The 24,683-nt window shown below is 40.0% G+C and overlaps 1 protein-coding gene across 1 annotated transcript in view; it reads left to right on the top strand.

The window, feature by feature from the left end:
* Nucleotides 1-20,889, top strand: part of RGS17 (regulator of G protein signaling 17) — a 33,086-nt gene extending 12,197 nt beyond the window's left edge. Inside the window, exons 2-4 of the mRNA XM_068985396.1 lie at nt 7,234-7,323; nt 9,437-9,671; nt 20,701-20,889. Of these exons, the coding sequence (XP_068841497.1) occupies nt 7,234-7,323; nt 9,437-9,671; nt 20,701-20,889 (514 nt within the window). The remainder of the gene's footprint in view (nt 1-7,233; nt 7,324-9,436; nt 9,672-20,700) is intronic.
* Nucleotides 20,890-24,683: the final 3,794 nt, after the last annotated feature.

Genomic DNA, 24,683 nt, shown 5'->3' with positions numbered 1-24,683 from the left:
AGGACTAAAATACTCCTAAGTTAAAGTGACTTAGAGTGGGAAGTATCCAGAACACTTCCTAAGTAGCAAAAAGGAAAGTGAAGTCGCTCAGTCGTGTCCGTCTCTTTACGACCCCATGGACTAGCCTATCAGGCTCCTCCATCCATGGGATTTTCCAGACAAGAGTGCTGGAGTGGATTGCCATTTCCTTCTCCAGGGGATCTTCCCGACCCAGGAATGGAATCCGGGTCTCCCGCCTTGCAGGCGGGACGCTTTACCGTCTGAGTACACACCCCAATGGCACCCCACTCCAGTACTCTTGCCTGGAAAATCCCATGGACAGAGGAGCCTGGTAGGCTGCAGTCCATGGGGTCGCTAAGAGTCGGACACGACTGAGTGACGTCACTTTCACTTTTCACTTTCATGCATTGGAGAAGGAAATGGCAACCCACTCCAGTGTTCTTGCCTGGAGAATCCCAGGGACGGCGGAGCCTGGTGGGCTGCCATCTATGGGGTCACACAGAGTCGGACACGACTGAAGCGACTTAGCCCAAAATTAAATTGATCGCTTTTGAGTTTATTTCACTCACAGAAAATTTGACTCTTTTCAAAGTCCTTAGAAAGATGTAATTATATAAACCCCATTATATATAAGGATAGTTTTTTTTTTCCAAATAAGGATAAACTCAGAAACTTTTTCATTTTTTTTCTTTAGTCTGTTGATGAAAACATTGTTTATAAAGGCAATACTGCCCTCTAGCGGACAGTGTTAGTAGCAGATTATTTTACTTTTGACAGGTTTTAACTCTGAAATAAAAGCTTAAGCCAGATGAAACATTTATTTTATAATATTTGATACCTCATTATGAAAAATAGGAGGAGTAATTCTAGGGGCAATGTTTTTTGGGGACAAGTCTTGTATAACCTTTCCAGACACATTTCTAACCACCATTCCCATCCTCACCACACCCCATTCAAAACCAAGTCGTTTCACCAGAGTATAGAAAGGAAGGAGATGAGGTTCACGTCATAGGTTTAATTATAACTGGATTTGTATTTGTCTGAAATGGTAGCGGGTATATGGTTATGCCCCTTCGGCTCCCATTTTTCTTCCTTTGTTTCCTAAGCAATGCATCGGTGCTTCTCCCCTTTCCCAATCCGCTTCTCCCCAAAGTTGTCTTTGCTGGTGGAAGCAAAGCCTCCCGGGGAGGCTCCTTGCAGTAGCGACCCCTGTTCTGTAGTCACGAGTGTCGTCACCCCTTCTTTCCCTTGTCAGGCTTTGTCAGAGCTTCTAGAACAGCTCCTTTCTCCCTGGCAGTCTCAAGTCCCAGGGAGCTGAGAAGTTGTTCCTTGCCAATATCTATTGCATATTCAGTCCTCCTGGCAATACCTCCTAGAGACTGAGAGCTGTGATCAGACGATTTGCAATAAGAGGTTTTACCCTTTCCAAACATTGAAGAGCAACCCATTTTGTAAATACCTGAAAAGGTAAAATACCACGATTCATTCCTCTGTATCAAGAAAAGAAACTCTGCACAGCAAAAATGAGTGTGAAACCAGGCGGAAGGCAGGAGTTCCAGTGCTAGGCTTGATATGTTTTAGTTGTGGGTAGTCAGTAAGTCAACCTCAGCGAGTACTTCCTCTTGACTCATGGGAATGATTAATTTAAAAAAAAAAAAAAAAACCCTGCTTACTTTCCAGGACTGTTGTGAAGAAGAAATGGGTTGTATAATGACAGCAAGGTGTAAGGGTTTATTCTCTCAAGTTGAAAGGGAAAACTTGGGTAAACTTGTCATTTAAATATGCAGTCATTTAAATTTTCATTTAAGTATGCAGTCAGTTTGGCTTTCCATTGATGGACAGGGAATCCTGGCATGCTGCAATCCATGGGGACGCAAAGAGTCAGATGCAATTGAGTGACTGAACTGAACTGAACTGAATTAAGCATGTGTAATAATTTGCCTTTTTGCTACGTGTTTAGTCTTTGTTCCCATTGTGAGTAGGGAAAGTAAAGCTTGGAAAACCAAGATCATCTTAAAGGAAATCTATCTGAGATTTGGATTCCAGCTCACTATTTTCTTGGCTCATCACCTAATCACACCTCACTGCCTGTTCTAATTTATCGCTCCCATCTTGAAACATCTGATCTGTCCACTATGTTGATGTCATGCCTTTTCACAACTCTACACAACTCTTCCCCCTCTGCTTGGAATTCCCTTTGCCTCGGTCTCCATCTGGCAAACACATCTAACTCAGCTGTCAGTACAGTGTTCTATGATGCCTATTTACCTATCGGAATGCCTCAGTTTCAGAGCCTCTGTCTTGTCCATCTTGACTTTCCAACTCAGACGCTCTTGCATAAATCAAGTGTCTCATACACATTTGTAAATTGTCTTTGACTCCTAAGTAAAGCTGTAGTATCGATTTACCATGATGTTTTGACTGACAAAAATAAAAATTTAAAGAATAACTTACCAATTCTTTTCCAGAACCTGAAGGAACTTGATTCCATTTTGCACTAGGAAATTTGAGGTAGAGCTGTTACATATAAAGGAAAAGCTGATGGTAAAATGTGAGAATATCAAAAGAATGAGTTCCTTTTACCAATGACTGATTCTTTCTTGAGCCTTGATGTCATACTGTGTTAAGTTAAAGCATCTAATAAATTCCTCAGTTGATGGTTTGTGTAAAGACATATGTGGTTTTGTCCTCAGCCTTTATCTCAGAGTTACCAGGGCTACTATAAAGTTTTCATCTTATTTACAACCATTTCAAGGATTTTCCCTAAGAACCAGTTGTTTTTCTTTAAAAAGTAGAACTTCTTCCAAAATAGGTCCCATTCGTAGTCATGATGAAGAACCAGTAGGTAAACTGAATCAAGAGTCGTATGTAATATTTTCTCCACCCCGCTATCCAAACTCGTCAGTAAACAGACACGAAACCCACCCACACATAAAAAGGACAGACTTATTTCCTTATTTTCTAAAATATACCAAATGTATGTCTCTTCCTAAAGTCACTATTTGAAGAAATCTCTAACGGTATTTTGTATGCTTATTTTAATATTCTTAGCATAGACTATTGGCATTTTCTCCCATAAAATATTTAAGCTTTGATCAAGACTCCCACAGTGAGCATTGTTTATGCATTCTGTTCTCTTCAATAGCTTTAGTTGTTTAAAAAGTGGAAATGTTAGTTTAAAATGTTACGGACAGTGTAAAAGTGAAAAATAACATGTCTCCACGTGACCCCTCGTGACTGGTTTTTTTCCCCCTTTTAGAGCTTTTTTAAGCACATATTATACGTATATGTTGATTCACAGCAAATATGTCCTGTATTTTATTACCTTAAAAAAAAACATCATCAGCCATGCTAAAAAAAAAAAAAAAACTGACTGTATTACTTAGAGCAAGACCCAGTGAACTTTGGGACAGACATGTCTAAGACATAGATAGAAAACAGTCTAATATCAAGTCTTCTACCGTTGTCTCCATTTCTCTTCATCTTTTAAAATGACATCATCGGTAGTTCTTGATAATTGAAACTTTGAAACCAATTTTTAGAGAATGGTCCTAAAGGGGAGTTGATTAAAAAAGACATATTGATTGCTTAAAGTCAATTTCTCTCTGCAGGACTATGTTGTGTCCAATACCAGATCGAGAAATGGAGCAAGGGGCTTCCCTGGTGGTCCAGGGTTAGAAATATGCCTTGCAATGCAGAGGACACAGGTTTGATCCTTGGTCGGGGAACTAGGATCCCATGTGTCAGGGATCTAAATCCAAGTGCCGCAACAAAAGATTCCACTTGCTGCAACTAAGGCCCGACACAGCCAAAACTAAAATAAAAATGAAAAAAAGAAATGGAGCAAACGGTGAACAGTTAGGCACTTACTGAATGAATGTCTGTTATAAGTAGTTTTAGTACAAATATGTGTCCATATTTTGCCATCTGTAGAAATGAAAGATACACACCCAACCCAATATTTCATAATGATCACTTTAGTATGCTGGCATTTGGGATGTTTGTAAATATCACAGAAACAGATACAGGAGCCAGAATTCATGTTCAGAAACTTGTGAATCATGTGTGTGGAGTCCAGACTTGTTGCTCTACAGTGAAGACACAATGGAAAACACTTTTTTTTCCACAAATGTGGAAATTAAGGATATCTGCATTGGTGTAGCACACTCCATAGGACACAGTATGGAAATGTAACCAAAATAAATTCTTAAGGGGTTTATTATTTAATCAGCAAAACAACCTCATGTCCTAATATTTTTATAGTCCCCCACTGTGTATGCACACATACATAGGAGCTCAGTGAAGCTTGGCAGAATGAGTACTAATTTTCTATTTAAATGTGATCTTTCTATTTAGAATTTACCTCCTAAATTGCAGGCTTCCCTTGTGGCTCAGCTCGTAAAGAAACCGCCTGCAATGGCGGGAGACCTGGGTTCGATCCCTGGGTTGAGAAGATCCCCTGGAGAAGGGAAAGGCTACCCACTCCTGTATTCCAGTCTGGAGAATTCCATGAACTGTATAGTACATGGGATGGCAGAGTCAGACACAACTAAGCAACTTTCACTTTCACCCTAAATTGCATATTTTATACATTTCCCGTCATTAGCTTCTCCCAGGAAATTTCACGTAATATTATCAGTGGTGTATTCCTACCTCCCCACCCACTTTCCCATCATTACTGGAAATATGTCAAATTCCAGAGAGGCACTCTTCCTCAAAGACACTTGGAGGAGTTAATGATGCTCTCCTCCAACACATTGCTGAGCTGCAGCCAGTTCACAATGCCCACAGGCAGCCCCCCAACCCACTGGGGGGCTCTCTGAATCCCACCTCACCACTTCCTCAGGCTCCCCTACATTGAAGGCTGAGAGCAGTCAGGAATTAATTGCTGCCTCTCTGCAGGGCATGCCTCAGTTTTCTGGATGTTTGAGTGACACTTGGCTAGAATTCCCCGGGCCACACCACTTTGTGAGAGGTTTTCTACACCAATAAAATCTGCCACTTTCCCTAGAAGTTGATAGAGAAGAACTGAATTTATTTCATTATGACTGTTTTCACTGAGGTGTCCTTTTTCTGACTGAAGCATTCTTTCTAATTCCTATAGGTTTCTCTTTCCTCCAGATCGTCCACTTTTTTTTTTTTTGAGGATTACATTTTTTAATTGTATTTGATCCACAATGTTGTGCTGATTTCTGCTGTACAGCAAAGTGATTTATACACACACGCACACACACAGACAGATGCAGGAGACATAGATTCAATCCCTAGGTCAGGAAGATCCCCTGGAGAAGGAAATGGCAACCCACTCCAGTATTCTTGCCTGGAGAATTCCACCGACAGAGGAGCCTGGCAGGCTACAGTCCGTGAGGTTGCAAAGAGCTGGACACGACTGAGTGGCTGGTCATGCATGCAAACCCGTACATATACATTCTTTTTAGTATTCTTTTCCATTACCATTTATCTCCGGGTATTGAAAGTTCTCTCTGACTGAATTTTCCATCTAGTCTCACTTTCATTTGTAGATTGACTCCTTTGCCTTCAAATCTTTGCTACATTCTCCCACCCTCACCCTGGCACCTGAGAATGAATTAATGAGATATTGTCTCAGCTTCCTTCCCCAGATGTTCCAGATTAACAACAGCTAATTACTGGAAGCCTTCATGCACTCAGCTACCACCGTATTTAGTGGCACTTTTCTGCATACACATAAGCAGTCTATTGCCGTAGTGTCTATCAGAGAGCATGTTCATAATAACAGATACAGGCACTCAATAAGTTACAGGGTTGTTCAGGAGAATTGAGTTCAAATTCCAATCATACTGCATATTTAGTGCCTGCCTTTGGGCCAACTGGACTTCACTGGTGGCTAAGAGCTTGCCTGCAATGCAGGAGACCCAGGTTCGTTCCCTGAGTCAGGAAGATCCTCTAGAGAAGGGAATGGCAACCCACTCCAGTATTGCCTGGAGAATTCCATGGACAGAGGAGCCTGGCGGGCTACAGTCCATGGGGTCACAAAGAGTTGGAGACAATGGAGTGACTAACAGACAGCCCTGTGCCTCTCGTGGCTCATCTATAAAATGGGGATAGTAAAATTAAAGGTAAAACGACAGTGGCTGGCACATAATAGGCACTAGAAAATAATGGTTTCTATTTCCCCTTGTGCCCATAACCTCCCCATCACACTGTCTACAATTAGAACCACGACACTGCTTGGCTAGTTTACCTGAATCAGAGAATTCTTATTCTTGTTCTGGGTTACTAAAGCCCCTGGGATTATCCTAGTTCCTATCAGTTCAGTTCAGTCCCTCAGTTAACTGTTTGGATCACAACAAACTCTGGAAAATTCTTAAAAGAGATGGGGTACCTGACCTGCCTCCTGAGAAACCTGTATGCGGGTCAATAAGCAACAGTTAGGACCAGATATGGAAAAACGGACAGGTTCCAAATTGGGAAAGGAGTACGTCAAGGCTGTATATTGTCACCCTGCTTATTTAACTTATGTGCAGAGTACATCATGCAAAATGCCAGGCTGGATGAAGCACAAGCTGGAATCAAGATTGCTGGGAGAAATATCAATAACCTAGTTCCTATAATCCTATAGAATTCCCAAATTTATGTCCCAGAGACACAGAAAGGCCTCCCACCCAATGCTCTCCTATTCAGACCCTCAGAGTGACTGGCTTTCCCTCTAGGATTATTGTTAGGTTTGCTTGAAGAGATAAAAGGGCAAAGAAAATGTCAAATACAAATGCTGTTGCTCAGACTTGAGTGGGTAGAGGAATGATGGGAAGAGTCACAGAAAGCCTGGTCTGCAGAGCTATCAAGGGGGGAGAATCAGCTGAAATCAAATTAAGACTAGAACTAACCACAAATCAAAACAGCGTTGCTCCAAAGAGTAATATAATGACATATATCGAATTTTGAGGCGTCTAATCACATAGGGTGTCGCAAAGATTTTAAGTAATTCAAATTTTGCAAGGATGAAGTCAGAAGGTGTAACAGCACCCATTCTTGAGATTATGGCTTGCTTTATTAAATGATAATTCTCTTTCCCTTCGTTGACGTGGGCTTGCCTGTCATTTAAAAATGGTGCTGCTCCTTTTGTACTCTGAATACGCTCACATAGTTGACAATAAAATTCTTCCATGAAGTGTTGTCCTAGAACTTTTTCTTTTCTTTTCTTTAAATAATTGGTTTTCCCTTGACAAAATAAAGTGTTATACTACATTACAGCCTCACTGTTAGGAATGAAGAAAGAGGGGAAAATGCAGGAAGACCCACGCATACGACAAAGATGGAGAGTATCCAGGTCCTAGAGGAATGGTGAGTGATTTGTGCGGTAATTGTGTCTTGCGTGTCTGTGCTGTTTACCTCTTTCCAGGGCTTAAACATCATCTCTTGCTTCCTGGTCCTTCTCAAAACGGTTTTGGGAAATGCATGCCCGCTCCGTCTGGCAGATCTTATTTTGTGATTGCAACTCCTTTTTATCACTCGTTCTGTTAGCTCTGTTCAACTATTGGCTAAAACATTGCTTGAGTTTATCCTTATCTTTCCAAAAATAATGATTGATACATGAGTTAACCATGCCCCCCCAAATTGCCTTAATTCTTTCGTTCTCTTTTCTAAGAATTTTTTAAGTCATTCTCTTTATAGGTGTAGAGTCTAAAACAAAAATGATATATGAAATTACCTAAGTCAGAAAAGGCACCTAGCTGGTCCTTGGTCCCAGCTGTTCCATTGGAACAGACTCTAACCAAGTATTTTCTCCAAAATGAGAAGTTGAAACACAGCATCTACAGAACAGAATTGAAGCACAAGTAGATTGTTTGTATAATGACAGGTGCTTTCTTTTTCTGCTGCTCAGGAGAAGGTTTTAATATTGAGGCTTCATAGTGATTTTTCTGTCTTTTAAATTTTTTAAAACAAATGAGAAAGTTCAGACATCCTGGAATAATAGTAAATCAACTTAAAATATTTGGTCCAAAAGGTAAGGAAAAAATAAATATGACTACTTTTCTAACCAAATGTATTTTAGGTTGGAAAATTATTAAATATACCAAGGCATAGGAAAGCAAAATCAGGATCAATTAGCCATAAAATTATCTTTGCTTCTCTCCTTTACTTCTTTGATGTATAGGCAAAGGAGGTTTTGCAGGGAAATAGTTGCTAAAAAACTTGAATACAGATATCTAAAAAGTCCCTGATGTCATTGTAAATGGTCTATGCTTTTTAATTGTCATTGCTGTTATTCAGTCACTCAGTCATGTGTGACTCTTTGCAGACCCCATGAGCTACAGCATGCCAGGCCTCCCTGTCCATCACCATCTCCTGGAGCTTGCTCAAACTCATGTCCATTGAGTTGGTAATGCCATCCAACCATCTCATCCTCTGCCATCCCCTTCTCCTGCCTTCAATCTTTCCCAGCATCAGGGTCTTTTCCAATGAGTCAGCTCTTCACATGAGGTGGCCAAAGTATTGGAGCTTCAGCTTCAGCATCAATCCTTCCAAAGAAATCCCAGGGCTGATCTCCTTCAGAATATACTGGTTGGATCTCCTTGCAGTCCAAGGGACCCTCAAGAGCCTTCTCCGACACCACGGTTCAAAAGCTGTGGTAACTCCATTCAGTGGTAACAATTCACTCATAATATCTACCAGAATAATTCTTAAAGTTTAGGTAAATATGTAAAGGGCACACGATGTATTCTTATTTTTGATTCAGTGAAAAGTGAAAATACAGTGACCAGAGATGAGAAACTATATCTTATGGCTTGGAAACTAAGATCTACATCAGATGCAACCAAAAAAGTTCAGTTTGCCTTTCAAAATAATGTAATAGATTTGCAGTAGATTGTTACAGTTCAAAAATGTTCCAGCTTCATTAGGAATCTTTGATGACCATTCTAAAGGAAATCAGTCCTGAATATTCATTGGAACGACTGATGCTGAAGCTGAAGCTCCAATACTTGGGCCACCTGAGGGGAAGAACTGACTCATTAGAAAAGACCCTGATGCTGGGAAGGATTGAAGGCAGGAGGAGAAGGGGACGGCAGAGGACGAGATGGTTGGATGGCATCACCGACTCAATGGACAGGAGTTTGAGCAAGCTCCGGGAGTTGGTGATAGTCAGGGAATCTTGGCGAGCTTCAGGCCATGGGGTCGCAAAGTCGGACACGACTGAGCGACTGAACTGAACTGATGTTGACCATGTGCACAGTGTGTATCGATCTTTGCTATTTGAATGCTTGGCTCCCAAACACAGAGCTTATACCTACAATAATTTTTGTCAAGACCCAGAAATAGCTAGCCCAGTCCTGGCAGATGTTTGCCAAGTCAGGCTGGACTGAGTCTATATGACCACTAGATGGCACCATTTCTATCTACTTCTCATCCCTGCACCAAAGTTGCTTTTGATAATGGCCCCCTTCTGTCTCTGCAGCCAAAACCCCACTTCAGATGAAGTCTTGTCCTGGTCTCAAAATTTTGACAAGATGATGAAGGCCCCGGCAGGAAGAAACCTCTTCAGGGAGTTCCTGCGAACGGAATACAGTGAGGAGAACCTACTTTTCTGGCTTGCCTGTGAAGACTTAAAGAAAGAGCAGAACAAAAAAGTAATTGAAGAAAAGGCCAGGATGATATATGACGATTACATTTCTATACTCTCACCAAAAGAGGTAAAAATCTGTAAAGGATTGATGTGGGCTGCTTAAGACCAAGGATGAACCTAAAAGGACCTCTGTCCGAATTGAGTAATGCATTGGGTGTGGAGAGGCTAGAAGATTTATCTGGGTAGATAATCTAGATTCCATTCTAAGAATCTACCTGAGCGAGTGTGTCAAGGTTAGGTTTTCCCACTGTGCTTTGATCGTTTATCTCTGGCTGACTCCTGAGATAGTGACTTGCTTTTCAGAACTAACCTTGGGAAGCCTGGTAAATACAATTGGCCAAGAGTTCAACTAAAATGGAAAAGAAGAACTAACATTGGGGCAATGTTTCTCAAAGTGTGATCCTCAGATCACCTGTCTGAGAATCTCCTAGAGCATTTGTTTGAAAAGCAAGTTCTCGAGGCCGAGTCAGAACTTCTGAACCTGAATTTTGGAAAATAGAGCCCAGAAATCTGTAACTTTAATTAGTTTCCCACATACCTACTGTTTGAAAACCTCTGGTCTGGGGAGGGGTGGGAATGTTGATGCTTCAAAAAAGCATGTTGATAAGTGCTTCTATTAGAATTTTTATAGAACTGAAAAATGACCATTTGTGACCCACTGGGCTTCCCTGGTGGCTCAGCAGTAAAGAATCCTCCTGCAATTCAGGAGGCATAGGAGACGCAGGGTTGGTCCCTGGGTCAAGAAGATCCCCTAGAGGAGGAAATGGCAATGCAGTCCAGTATTCTTGCCTGGAAAATCCCATGGGCAGAGGAGCCTGGCGGGCTACAGTCCTTGGGGTTGAAAAGAGTCGGGCACGACTGAGTGACTGAGCCTGATCCATCACCCCGTTACTCTTCTTGGGGGAGAGATGTGTAATGGTCATCGTTTTCCTTGTTCTAGCTTTCCGGTTACTGGTAAGTGCAAGCTGTTCTTCCCATCGCTAGAATGTTCCTAATAAATAGGGAACATTTCAAACAACCAGTTTAATACCTTTCCATTAACTTTTTAAAAATCAATTTGCTCCTGAGAAAGGGTCCAGCTCCCAGAGTTGCAAGCACTTGGAGGGGGAGCGGCTCACAGTTGCCCAGCCTCTGAAGTGCTGAGTAAGTGAATTCCACCAGGGCTTTTAAGAATGCGAATTTAGAGTTTCCTGGAATGCCTTCTCTTCTGCATGTCACCCTCTTCTTGTCTTTTCTGTCTCTCTTAATCCACTGTGATTCCACTCGTCCGTGTAAATGTTCTGACCTGGTACTTTCTGCCCCCAGACTCTATCCTTCACTCCCCTCTCCTGCACACAGACATTTATTATGTTCCCTGGAAACAGGCCGTGTGCATCGACCTGCTACCACACGTGATGTGCCCCAACCTGTCTTACACTCCTTACCTTGAAATCTGTAAGATGAGTTGTGTCTACTCTGGGCTTCCCTCATAGCTCAGTTGGTAAAGAATCTGCCTGCAGTGCAAGAGACCCTGGTTCCGTCCCTGGGTTGGGAAGATCCCCTGGAGAAGGGAAAGGCTACCCACTCCAGTATTCTGGCCTGGAGAATTCCATGGACTGTATAGTCCATGGGGTCACAAAGAGTCGGACATGACTGCACGACTTTCACTTTCACTGTGTCTATTGACTATATTTGGAATATTATATAAGCCATTTCACTTCCCATCAAGTATTCCTAAGTAATTTTTTTTTTAATGTATCAGCCATTCTATAAGTGCCGTTGGTATTCCAGAGTTACCCTAGTAGTATTGTCTCTGCAAAATGAGAAACCTTGGATTGGATACACAAAAGATTGTCTTACTTTTTTATTTCCTGCATTAAGGTAGAAAAAGGTAGTCATAGAAACCAGGTGGGGATGATTTTTTTCTATAGCCTCCATACATGTATTACTGATGCCACTTTGTATTTCTAACACCATTAAGATTCTGCATCCTAAAAATACATTCTCCAGGTTTCTGGTCTCTTTAGAACCTCAGCATCTCATCAGTTCTACTTGAATTTTACTAGTGTATTAATTTCAGCTTCAGAGATCCCTGCCTATATAGTAGTAAGAACACTAAATTAACACTCAGATGGATAGGATTCTAGTCCTGACTCAGCTCCAACTTAATTGTGTGGCCTGGGATAAATTAATTCACTTTTATCTGGGCCTCTGTATTCAGCTGATTTGTTTACAAAACTGAAAGTATAAAGGGGCACAGAGGATAGTGAACCAAATCCAAAATGACAGCTGTTAAGGCCCTTGTGTCCCAGCAAATGACATGGTCAGTTACTCATCATCTTGGGCATCCCTGGTGGCTCAGGTGGTGATGAATCTGCCGGCAGTCCAGGAGACTCAGGTTCGATCTCTGGGTCAGGAAGATCCCCTGGAGACGGAAATGGCAGCCCACTCCAGTATTCTTGCCTGGGAAATCCCATGGACAGAGGAGCCTGGTGGACTACGGTCCATGGGGTCACAAAGAGTTGGACACGACTGTGAGACTAATGCATACACACCATGATCCTCCCTTTTGCACCCAGATTCAACCTTAGAATCTCTCTTAACACGGTCTACACAGCAGCCACTGCAAACTAAATGGAGTCGGGAATCTATTTCTTACTTTTCAGCTAGATAATTAGGCTCTACCTCTGAAACTCTAAAACGGTTTCTACTTAGAATATTTTTTAAAGAACGTGAACATTTGAATCATTTGTAAAATGGTAGTAACTAAATAGCTGCAAGTTGTCAGGACTTTATTCTTAACCAGAACCTCAGTTTTCCTCACCAGACTTTCATTTTACCGTAATTTGATTGGGTCATCATGTTCTCCTTTGTCAAATGTAGAAAACTGTTAGCTGCTCAGTCATATCCAACTCTTTGCAACCCCATAGACAGTAACCTGCCAGGCTTTTCTGTTGATGGAATTTTTCAGGCAGGATTATTGGAGTGAGTTACCATCTCCTTCTCCAGGGGATCTTTTCACCCCAGGGATAGAACCTGGGTCTCCTGCATTGCCGACATTTCTTTACCAACTGAGCCATCAGTTCAGTTCAGTCGCTCAGTCGTGTCTGACTCTTTGCAACCCCATGGACTGCAGCATGCCAGGCCTCCCTGTCCATCACCAACTCCTGGAGATTAACCAAACTCATCTCCATTGAGTTGGTGATGCCATCCAAACATCTCATCCTCTGTCGTCCCGTTCTCCTCCCGCCTTCAATCTTTCCCAGCATCCTGGTCTTTTCCAATAAGTCAGTTCTTCGCATCAGGTGGCCAAAGTATTGGTTTCAGCTTCAACACCAGTCCTTCCAATGAACACTCAGGACTGATCTCCTTTAGGATTGACTGGTTGGATCTCCTTGCAGTCCAAGGGACTCTCAAGAGTCTTCAGGAAAGCTTATTAAATGTAGAGGAGGTCCCCATTCTTAAAATGTTATCAACATAGCATATTTCCTTCATGAAGTCAGTGTGCTGAAAACTACATTTCGTTGTTTTAAGATTGTTATATGCATTTTTGACAACTTAAACATTATCTTATAAGATAGATGTTGACAATCGGGACTCACTATATCTCTCATTTTTGGTGTAGCATCCATTTCAAGAGGGGAAATGACCACATTTTAAATTTTAAAAAATCTAAAAACAAAAAATGTCATTTCTTTCAAAAGTAAGTTTTCTTTTTATGTCAGGTCCTCAAATGTAGCTCAAATGGAAGTCATAGAGAGGGATTTAAGATGAATAGTAGCCTTGCTATGCATTGCAGTTGCCAGTGGCAGCTCATATTAAGTACTGAAAAGATAAGCTCAGCAAAATAACTTAACAGTCTGATTAAAAGTTGTAACCAGCTTTGGCAACATTGAGCTATTGAACAAAGAGATAATTGTAAATCCTGCAACAACTGTAAGACTTATCAGAATTACAGAAAACTATGTGTATTTGGGGGAGAAGGCAATGGCACCCCACTCCAGTACTCTTCCCTGGAAAACGCCATGGACGGAGGAGCCTGGTGGGCTGCAGTCCATGGGGTCCCAAAGAGTCGGGCACGACTGAGCGACTTCCCTTTCCCTCTTCACTTTCATGCATTGGAGAAGGAAATGGCAACCCACTCCAGTGTTCTTGCCTGGAGAACCCCAGGGATGGGGGAGCCTGGTGGGCTGCCGTCTATGCGGTCGCACAGAGTCGGCCGCCTGTCGGGCCCCTTAACCTCATGACCTTTGCCACGGGCAGGACTCCTCATGCTGGCTCCCGGCAGGCCACGACTGAAGCAGCTTAGCAGCAGCAGCAGCATGTGTGTTCAGATATCTGGTGATGGTGTTGTCCTTAACCATGGCTGTAATCTAGGCCTGCCACTCAACCATCCAACACTAAGCAACTCACTTCAGTGTTCTGAGGCCTCAGCTTCCTCATTTTATAGAATAATGGCCTGGGAAAAGCTCTGCTGCTGCTGCTGCTAAGTCGCTTCAGTCGTGTCCGACTCTGTGCGACCCCATAGACAAGGGCCCATTGTCCCTGGGATTCTCCAGGCAAGAACACTGGAGTGGGTTGCCATTTCCTTCTCCAATGCATGAAAGTGAAAAGTGAAAGTGAAGTCACTCAGTCGTGTCCGACTCTTAGCGACCCCGTGGACTGCAGCCTACCAGGCTCCTCTCTCCATGGGATTTTCCAGGCAGGAGTACTGGAGTGGGGTGCCATTACCTTCTCCGGGGAAAAGCTCTAAAACCCACTAAATCTATGACTTTCAGGTTCTGCTGAATGACAGTTTTTATAGTAGTAGTTACTGTTTTCTTCTCATTTCACCCTAAACTCCTAGTCATAGTTGCTATCTAGGAGGAGAAAGCAAAAAGCCTATTTAAAAACCAGAATTATCTAAAAATATTGTATATGTGATAGACATGTGGTCCCATGTGTGCACACAGACAGATGCCTCTTCATGCAAAATTATGTGAATTTAACAGTTTTGATGATTTAAATCAGTTTTTCCTAACAGGACTCATTTGATTGTATCTTTCTAGTTTTCTTTGTGCGTACATATTATCATTCAAAAATGTGCATTGAGTACTTCCTGTGAGCCAGGTACTGGCCTAGATGTTAGGGGTATGATGGTGAACCTTAAGGAGCTTTCATCGTAGGAAGACAGACAAATCATGTCAAAGACAAGTAATTAAAAATCGTGATAAACATTATGATGGCGTGGAGGTCAAAGTGATGTCATTAGAATAAAGTTAGCCCAGTAAGGTCACTCTGAGAAGGGAAAATTCAAGCTGATATGAAATCTACACACATTGGGTCTGACCAAAAAGGTGTTGTTATACACATGATCATTGAGTAGTAGTACTATTATTACCTTCAGTTCAGTTCAGTCACTCAGTCGTGTCCGACTCTTTGCAACCCCATGAATCACAGCATGCCAGGCCTCCCTGTCCATCACCATCTCCCGGAGTTCAGTCAGAATCACATCCATCGAGTTGGTGGTGCCATCCAGCCATCTCATCCTCTGTCATCCCCTTCTTCTCCTGCCCCCAATCCCTCCCAGCATCAGAGTCTTTTCCAATGAGTCAACTCTTTGCATGAGGTGGCCAAAGTACGGGAGTTTCAGCTTTAGCATCATTCCTTCCAAAGAAATCCCAAGGCTGATCTCCTTCAGAATGGACTGGTTGGATCTCCTTGCAGTCCAAGGGACTCTCAAGAGTCTTCTCCAACACCACAGTTCAAAAGCATCAATTCTTCGGCGCTCAGCTTTCTTCACAGTCCAACTCTCAGATCCATACATGACCACTGGAAAAACCATAGCCTTGACTAGACAGACCTTTGTTGGCAAAGTAATGTCTCTGCTTTTGAATATAGTATCTAGGTTGGTCATAACTTTTCTTCCAAGGTGTAGCGTCTTTTAGTATCATGGCTGCAGTCACCATCTGCAGTGATTTTGGAGCCAAAAATAAAGTCTGACACTGTTTCTACTGTTTCCCCATCTATTTCCCATGAAGTGATGGGACCAGATGCCATGATCTTTGTTTTCTGAATGTTGAGTTATAAGTCAACTTTTTCACTCTCCTCTTTCATTTTCATCAAGAGGCTTTTTAGTTCCTCTTCACTTTCTGCCATAAGGGTGGTGTCATCGGCATATCTGAGGTTATTAATATTTCTCCTGGCAATCTTGATTCCAGCTTGTGCTTCTTCCAGCCCAGAGTTTCTCATGATGTACTCTGCATAGAAGTTAAAAAAGCAGGGTGACAATATACAGCCTTGACGTACTCCTTTTCCTATTTGGAACCAGTCTGTTGTTCCATGTCCAGTTCTAACTGTTGCTTCCTGACCTGCATATAGGTTTCTCAAGAGGCAGGTCAGGTGGTCTGGTATTCCCATCTCTTTCAGAATTTTCCACAGTTTATTGTGATCCACACAGTCAAAGGCTTTGGCATAGTTTACATTGGGCTTAAAGTTTGTTGTTGATAAAATGCTCTATGGATACTATTACAATATAAATCACAATAATCCTTTAGCCTCTAGGACAGATGGCACCATTTTATAGCAAAACCAATTGATAACTCGACGAAGTAAAGCAAGGGCAGTAGAATTATATCTGGTAGAGAGGGAATACAAGCCCAAGATCTTCTGTTTCCAAGTGCAGCTCTTCCAACTACAATATTCTTGTTAGTTATTCCATTGTCTAGTATTCTATTCATGACACAACTCTGGACTTCTATGAACCCAAACTTACAATTTGAGACACAGTGAGAACTAGCAACCTTCATCACATGTCTGAACTGTCCCTCAGAAGCAAGATAAACTTTCCCACCGTTTATATGCCACCAGGAGTATGGTTACTCCACTTTATTGTAACAACGATCTTTGCTTCAAATAATGCATTCCAACAATCAGTCTTATTTGTAATGTATAATTATTTTCCATAGAAATAACCAACACAAAGTCATATGGCTAAAAATGCGTGTGGTAAAAAGTGTATTAAAACAGATAGGAGAATCAGATAGCCTTCAAATATACAAAATTTTACATGAGAAAACCAGTTAGTTAAAATTATAAAGAACATCTCCAGTAGCAGAAACAATAGTTGTTAAAAATTTAACATGAACTTACAAAGGAAAAAAAATTAATCAGTATTTTACTTAGAAAAAAATAGTAAATAAAGCGGCTTCAGTAAAACTAAAAATAAAATGAAAAAATGTGGGGAAATTAAATCATGGTATATAAAAAAAAATGTTCAAGGAATTAACTTAGGAGGGTCCTTATGAGGATAAAAGACTTTCAGTGGTAATTCATCATTTTCAGTATAATTCCACCAAAACAATGTCCAAAGAATCAAAATTTTCATTGCAGCCCTATGGCCAGAAGGGGAGGTCAGGCTCAAAACTTGGTGTGCTGCCTTTTGGCCATATCCACCTACTTCACGTGAATTAGCTCCATGCATACTATATAATTCAGTTTGACCCAGGTTTACCCCAGTCACACAAACAAGATTTCTGTTTTCATTCTCCCCATTTTACCCCCACACTCTTGTTGAACCTTTAGTTTTCATTTCATTTTCCTCCCAGCTAGTCTGCGGAGTTGCTGCTCCTGCTGCTGCTGCTGCTAAGTCGCTTCAGTCATGTCCGACTCTGTGCAACCCCATAGATGGCAGCTCACCAGGCTCCCCCGTCCCTGGGATTCTCCAGGCAAGAACACTGGAGTGGGTTGCCATTTCCTTCTCCAATGCATGAAAGTGAAAAGTGAAAGAGAAGTCACTCAGTCGTGCCCGACTCTTAGCGACCCCATGGACTGCAGCCCACCAGGCTCCTCTGTCCATGGGATTTTCCAGGCAAGAGTACTGGAGTGGGGTGCCATCGCCTTCTCCTTGTGGAGTTGCTGGTGGATATTTTTATGTCTGTGAGCCCCGTGCTTTTCTTCCTCCCTGTCTCCTCCCTGGGGCATGGGCGGTCCCGCATTCATTAGTTTCACTCGCCACCTCTCGACACTCCCAGCTTTTCCAGGACTGCTGAGACTGCTAGGTCAGGGCTGCCAAATCTGTCAGGGCTGTCTTGTGCCCGGCCCCACAGGAGTAGGTTGTCTTTTAACTCTGTTACTGCAACACTGCTTTGCTCCTTTTCCCTGTGGCTCAGTGGTAAAGAATCTGCCTGCAATTCAGGAGATGCAGGAAACATGGGTTTGATCCCTGAGGTGAGGTGAAGTCGCTCAGTTGTGTCCGACTCTTTGCGACCCCATGGACTGTAGCCTACAAGGCTCCACTGTCCATGGAATTTTCCAGGCAAGAGTACTGGAGTGGATTGCCATTTCCTTCTCCAGAGGGTCTTCCTGAGCCAGGGATCGAACCCCATTGCAGGCAGACACTTTACCGTCTGAGCCACCCTGAGTGGGGAAGATTCCCTGGAGCAGGAAATGGCAACCCACTCCAGTATTCTTGCCTGAAAAATCCTACAGTCCAAAGGGTCGCACAGTGTGGGGCTCGACTGCGCACACATGGTTCCTTCACCCCCTAAACGGGAGTCTGGGAAGACTAAGAAAAGAATTTGCATTACCTGAGAATAGCTGTTGTCCTAGTGCTACTCAGCTTTCTTTTCCAAGTCTGTACAGGAAGTTCCCTGGTACCTTAGGCACTGGACCCCAGATGAGATGGCACTACTCAGGGGTGAATCCTAGGGGGCCTAGGCTCAGGCCCATGCTGGGATCTGCCCACACTAATTTGTATTATAGATATTCCACAGTCGAAGCACAAAGATGCCACAAGGTGAAACTATAGATTGTCATACTCATGAGGTTTATCCTTGTTATTTGACCTCTCTACACGTCTTTTGACTGACAGACAACCTTTTCAAACAAACCACCAGATATTAAGGTAAATATTTTATTTTTTAAATGGAAATAGCAAATGTGTTTTTGTTACAGATTACTAAATGTTGAATGGTACTACTTTCTCTACGATATTTCACTACTGTTTTTAGTTTGAAAATAAAAGTTAAATTATACAATGAAGACTCAACACATTTAATAATTCAAATTATTTTACTTTCTGTCTTAAGATAATGAATATCATTCCAGCAACGGATAAACTGTTATCAGTTTATCATATGTTAAATATATATGTTAGGGAACATATGTGTTAAATAGCATATATTCAGTATGCTATTATTTATGAAATAAAGACCTCTTTATTTCTTTATCACTAATCTAGTGTTCCTTTCTCCAATGAAACAAAAAGTACACAAGTTTGAAAGTAAAAGTACCATCTGCAAAAAATAGTAGAATATGTTTGTTAAGATTCACTTTATCATAATACCACATTTCAGAACAAGACCTATCAGTTTAAACTTCAATGTCAACATTTCCCTGTTGAGCGAGAGACACAAATATTTTTTAATAAGAAGTTTAGCGAAAAATTGTGTACTTTTTTACTTTATACTTGATGATGACCCTTGTGGCAATAACACAGAGAATAAAACTTGACCCATTTCCAGAACATTTTTCTTTCTTTAGAATCTAGAGAGAATAACACATAGTTCGGCCAAGAAACGTTTACTTTTGTCTTTGGGTAACTTAGTCTAGCAAAACCACAGAAATTTAGTCTGGATCACCATTTCCTGATGTATCTTCACCTGATAGCTGTCATCCTGGGGTGTTTCTATGAACTCAACTCCACATGGGCTATAAAGTTTAGGAATCCGGGAAACACCAGAGAGGATATGAGTGCTTCTCTCACTGGGACCATCTCAGATCCCAGGCTTATACAAAGAATGGGTGGAAAATGAAGCCAGAACCAAAAAGGCTTTTGCAAGATGCTTGTGACAAAACCTTAGCTATAAATATGAAGGGTTTGTATAGAAGTACATCATGGAACGGGTAACTGTGGATCACCATGCCTTAGTCTTTGTTCAACAGTGAGAACGTCAGACACCAATCAGACTCAGAGGTGTTTTGCCTCTTGGAGGGCTTTTTCCTTTCGTTTCAGGAAAGAGCTTAGTTCTGTTCCCCATAGCATGCCTTTATTGCTATTTAATCCTCCCCATTCCTTTTCCAACTTACCCTACCAGTTCCAACACGATTAGCATTCAGGGAGAAATAACAAAAACAAAAAACGGAATCACTTGCAGAATTTAATTTCTTAAAATTTCTTTACACTTTTCAGATAACACTGTATGGCTACTTTAATGGGTGTTCTGAGTTCCTACTGACATTTCTCCTTTCAAAGACTGCATTTCAAAAAATTGTTCTTCTAATCTTTAGTACAGAGTCATTTGGACGTATTCCTAGGGAAGGACTGTAGCGTGTTCTATGTGAACAGGTCTATAGTTGTAAGGCCTGAAGAGTACGTGCTCTGGTTCTGCTTGCTCAGCCCTTCCACGTTCCTGGTGTCTTCCTGATGTGACTTGTTGGGATGTGAAACTGTCAGGTATCAGTATGTAATTTACATGTTGTTTTGACAGAGAACTACTCTCTGCTAGATTTTTATCTTGTTCAATGAAGTCAGCCCAGCATAATAGGAGGAGGTAACTTTGTATTCTGGTTAGGGGCTTCCCAGGTGGCTCAGACCATAAAGAATCTGCCCGCAGTTCAGGAAGCCCAGGAGAAGAAGGTCAGAAAGGTCTCCTGGAGAAGGGAATGGCAACCCACTCCAGTATTCTTGTCTGGAGAATTCTATGGACAGAGGAGCCTGGTGGACTACCGTTCATGGGGTCACAAAGAGTTGGACACAACCGAGCGACTAACACACACACACACACACACACACACACACACACACACACACACGCAACTTTGTATTCTAGCTAGGGGACTCTCTAGCACTGCAACATAAGAGAAATTGTCAAAAACTCCTGAATGAATGCATAGAAAAAGTACATCCAAGAAAGCCAAGATATCTGAACTCAAATTTTGGTTTAAAAGTTGGTTTTTGTTTAATTCAGTTTTTGAAGGAAAAAGGTATGCAGGGTTATGAAAGCTTTGAAAACATAACCTCATGATTTTTAGATTTACTCTTTAAGGTTTCTCTGAAATGTCATGAGTGTATAGTTACTTGATTGAGATCTTTTGAAAAAATATTATTTAATGTATCTGCTCTTATTTCTTTTTAGGTCAGTCTCGATTCTCGAGTTAGAGAGGTGATCAATAGAAATCTGTTGGATCCTAATCCTCACATGTATGAAGATGCCCAACTCCAGATATATACCTTAATGCACAGAGATTCTTTCCCCAGGTTTTTGAACTCTCAAATTTATAAGTCATTTGTTGAAAGTACTGCCAGCTCTACTTCTGAATCTTAATTTTTATTAAAGAAAATCATTTTGGAGGGCTGCAATGAGAAATAAAAGTAGTTATGTAACACCTGAAACTGAGTTCCCGGAGAACTACGGTTTAGCATTCCTCAGGCTACTGTGAAAATACAACCATATGGTCTTTGTCTCCATTTTTATCAAGGTTTATCCGTGGTTACTTTGGAGAAAATACCACATAAAACAATGAATTGCCAAATTAAGTTTATTTTGTTGAACACGCATTCATTCTACTTGCAAGCAAACTGTATTTGTAGTCCTATGAACAGTCTCCTAGTGTACCCAGAGACTGCATGTGCCAAGTAAACCTGCTTCATTTGCCATATAGTTGTTGCAACACTTAAATCCAAATGGCATAACTTATATCTGTATTTAAGGACTTTTGTGCAATATGGTCTTATAGAAATAATTGCCCAAAAGTTGGCTGTGGTTTGCATTTTTAAATATAATCTAAGACAGAAAAAGCCAATTTTAAAATTGTAACTCTGATAGTCAACATGCTATATGCTGTGTTCAGTACACTAATTTTGAAGCCAATATTTCTGTACATGAAAAAAGAGCTATTTATCTCTGTTCATTGGAAGATCCTCATGGGGAATTCCTCTGGTTGTTCACTGCCAAAACTGTGGCATTTTCATTACAGAAGAGTTTGCTATGTAAAAAATAATATATACATATATATATGAGGAAAAAAGAAAAAAGCACAAAACAATTTGAAGATATTCTATCTCAATGACAAATCAGAGTGATATTGTTTTTAGTTGTAATACAAGAAAATGAATCTATGTATATATCAGATGTCCAATACTGTAATTAATTTATTAAAGACTGGCTCTCCAGTTCTAAAATGGTTGCATAAGTATGTACTTTAGCAAGAAAAAAAAAGCTTGATAACTTAGTTTTGGAATATAAAGAAAAGATTTAATAAGGAATGCCTATATGTAGCATCTTAAAACTTTGGATGAATAGCATCTGGACTGTGGCATATTTTCGTTGAAAGTGAAATCCAGTAAAAGCTAAGGTTTTTAATGAAGAAAAGTTTTATAGGGGTTCTTTAGAAGATAATTCTCTACTTCAGACCTTAACTGTTTTCATGTAGTATCTTAAAAATAACTTATTTAAAATATGTTAAAACCAAACTATTAATTCTCATCCCTAATTGAAAGGCAGAACAGTGCTCAAATGTTTTCGCTACCATATTATTTTTGTATAAGTACCACTAAATCTTTTAAGACAAAAAATACTTGCCTGACCTTGGCATGTACTTTTGACATTCAAGGAAACAGTATCCTATCCTGCACACACAAACAACAGTGTCATATTTATATCAAAGTGTTACATTTGAATATTAATATCCCCTGGAGGCTATTTTTTTAATCTTAAACTTAATAAGTATAATATTGAGTAACCTAAAATGAAAGTTTTAAAAATATTTATATCCATTAAGAATACTGGCCTTATATTAAGGATGATATTAAAATTATAAGTTTCCTTTGTCATTTTTTAACTACCTCTCATTTTTTTAATTTATTAAACTTTTTTTTAAGAAAAACAAGTTTGGGGTTTTCTTTTTAAAATTTACTTTACTTGAAAGGTTGGCATCGTAATTTTCTTTTTCCATAAAGGTAAACATTTCAAGAATTTTTTTATGTGAATTTGATTTTCTAATTTGTATAGCATTCAGGAGATATGATTAAAAGGGCTATAATCTATTCCCTATGCAAATATTTTAACTGTTGCAGTGTTTGACAAAATGGGATTTAAAAAAACACGTTTGCAGAGTAGAAAACAAAGCATCCTGTTTACACTGGCGTTGCTGACTATCCTACCGTATTCAGCACTTTTAAATACATTCTTTATGAAAATGTAGTTAAAATATAAGATAGAAAATATTTATAATAAACATTTCTTTTAACAAATGCCTGTTTTTGTCTGAAAGTGTTAGTGTTAAGACATGCTTTATCCATGTCAATTAAATATTTACTGTTTGAATAATAGTTTTCAGTAACATAGTGGGAAAAGAGAGCTACAAAGATGTTTACAAAAAGTCATATTTTTTTCCTAACGAGTGAAGAAAAACCTAAAAGAATCATCACTTCTATCGTGAAGTTTATTGTTCCTAAATTATTTGTTTTCTTGATTAGAGTTGAGTTTGTTATGCTACAATGATGTATACACATATATGTTGTAATATCATATTTGTTCCTGTGTTTGAGGCACAATGTATGGTATACATGACTAGAAAATATGTAATATACTAAGATACACCGCATGAATCAAATTTTTTAAGTGTAGACTTTATATTCTTGTTGTTACTATATATGATGGTGACCTGCTAGTCATAAGTTATCTTTATAAGATACTTTGGCCTATTAGATGAATTGTCTGTTTGACAATACTTTTAATATTTTACCAAATGTAAAAGATAGGGCCCTTATAAAGAGTCCTAATCTCTAACCTGGGGCATTTGTAGAATCCAGATTTTGAAGCTGATATACCCTTTTGAAACCTGATTAGAAATGTGTTGAGAATGAGTTTAGGGTAGATTTACACTTCAAATATTGATAACCACACTATGTGAGGACTTCTGTGCTAAATTCCTATTTTCAGGGGGAGGGGAGAGCATCTCTTTTAATTTCAAAATGTTTTAAGTGTATCTAACAGTATGTCTATGTATCTGCAACTCTACCAATTTTTAAAGTATGGTGTAATTCTTTCTGTTTTAATTACAGAGCTATAATAAACAAACAAACAAAAATAGCCCTCAACTGGTGTCTATGCTACCATTCTAAGAGCACAATGTTTGTTTTGGTAGAGTTTGATCTTTTCTAGAGAGTAAGTTCCTCCCTGAGGAAAAATTAGCACTTTAGAAGGTACACTTTATGTTTTACATTACCAAGATATCTTTGTATACTGTTAGAATCTGCTAATGTACACAGAAAGAGGTTAATGCTCTTTAAATAATGCCTAAGTTCAGATGTGTCTATAATGGAAAGAAAAGTAGAGGATATAGGTCATATATAAATATACATCTATGTTTATATAAATTGGAGAGATTTGTTCAGAGATGCATTTTGAACTTAGATCACATTAAAAATGAATGGATGACGCTTCTTTACTTTGAATAATTGTTACTACGTTACCCAAAGGTAATACAGATATCCCAACAGTGTTATAGGGCAGCTCTAAGCGCAGTAGGTGCACTGGCAAAAGAACAATAGCAAAACACAATTTTGATATCAACACTATGAAGTGCAAAAGTTAAAGCCGTAATGTGGTCACTTTTTTTAATCTTAAAATATGTACATAAGATGACCAGTTGATATTTGGTCATGGTGCATGGGGTGTTTATTAGTATCCTTTCATGCTGCCTAGGTTGTTAGTGTGGAATGAAATGTGTATCATGTATTTACCTGAGAGTTCAGTTTTGCAAAAGGACTATAGAAATAGGTAAATAGTATTTATTTATTAGGGGCAAAAATACACTTTCATCCCATTAAGCTGATTTAAAATAATACCTGATTCTTATTTTTGAATGTATCCTTTCTTTTCTATATACTTTTAACTTATATTGAAAAAATATGTCATATTGAAGTTGTAACAAACTACATTTACAAAATGGCAATATACCAGATGCTTTGAGGAGAAGTATGCAAGGAAGAAATTTAAAATACAGTCAGAAAATAGAAAATAAGCCACCTAAAAAGCCTATGGATAGAGCCCTATCAAACACAAGCTTTGAAAACTTTGCATTAGATGACAAATTATTTTGAAAAGTGGGAAAG

This window comes from Capricornis sumatraensis, chromosome 13 (assembly GCF_032405125.1).
Source record: "Capricornis sumatraensis isolate serow.1 chromosome 13, serow.2, whole genome shotgun sequence".
NCBI classification, from domain to species: Eukaryota; Metazoa; Chordata; class Mammalia; order Artiodactyla; family Bovidae; genus Capricornis; species Capricornis sumatraensis.
Note: the sequence above shows the minus strand (reverse complement) of the source record. Positions and strands in the feature narration are given on the sequence as shown.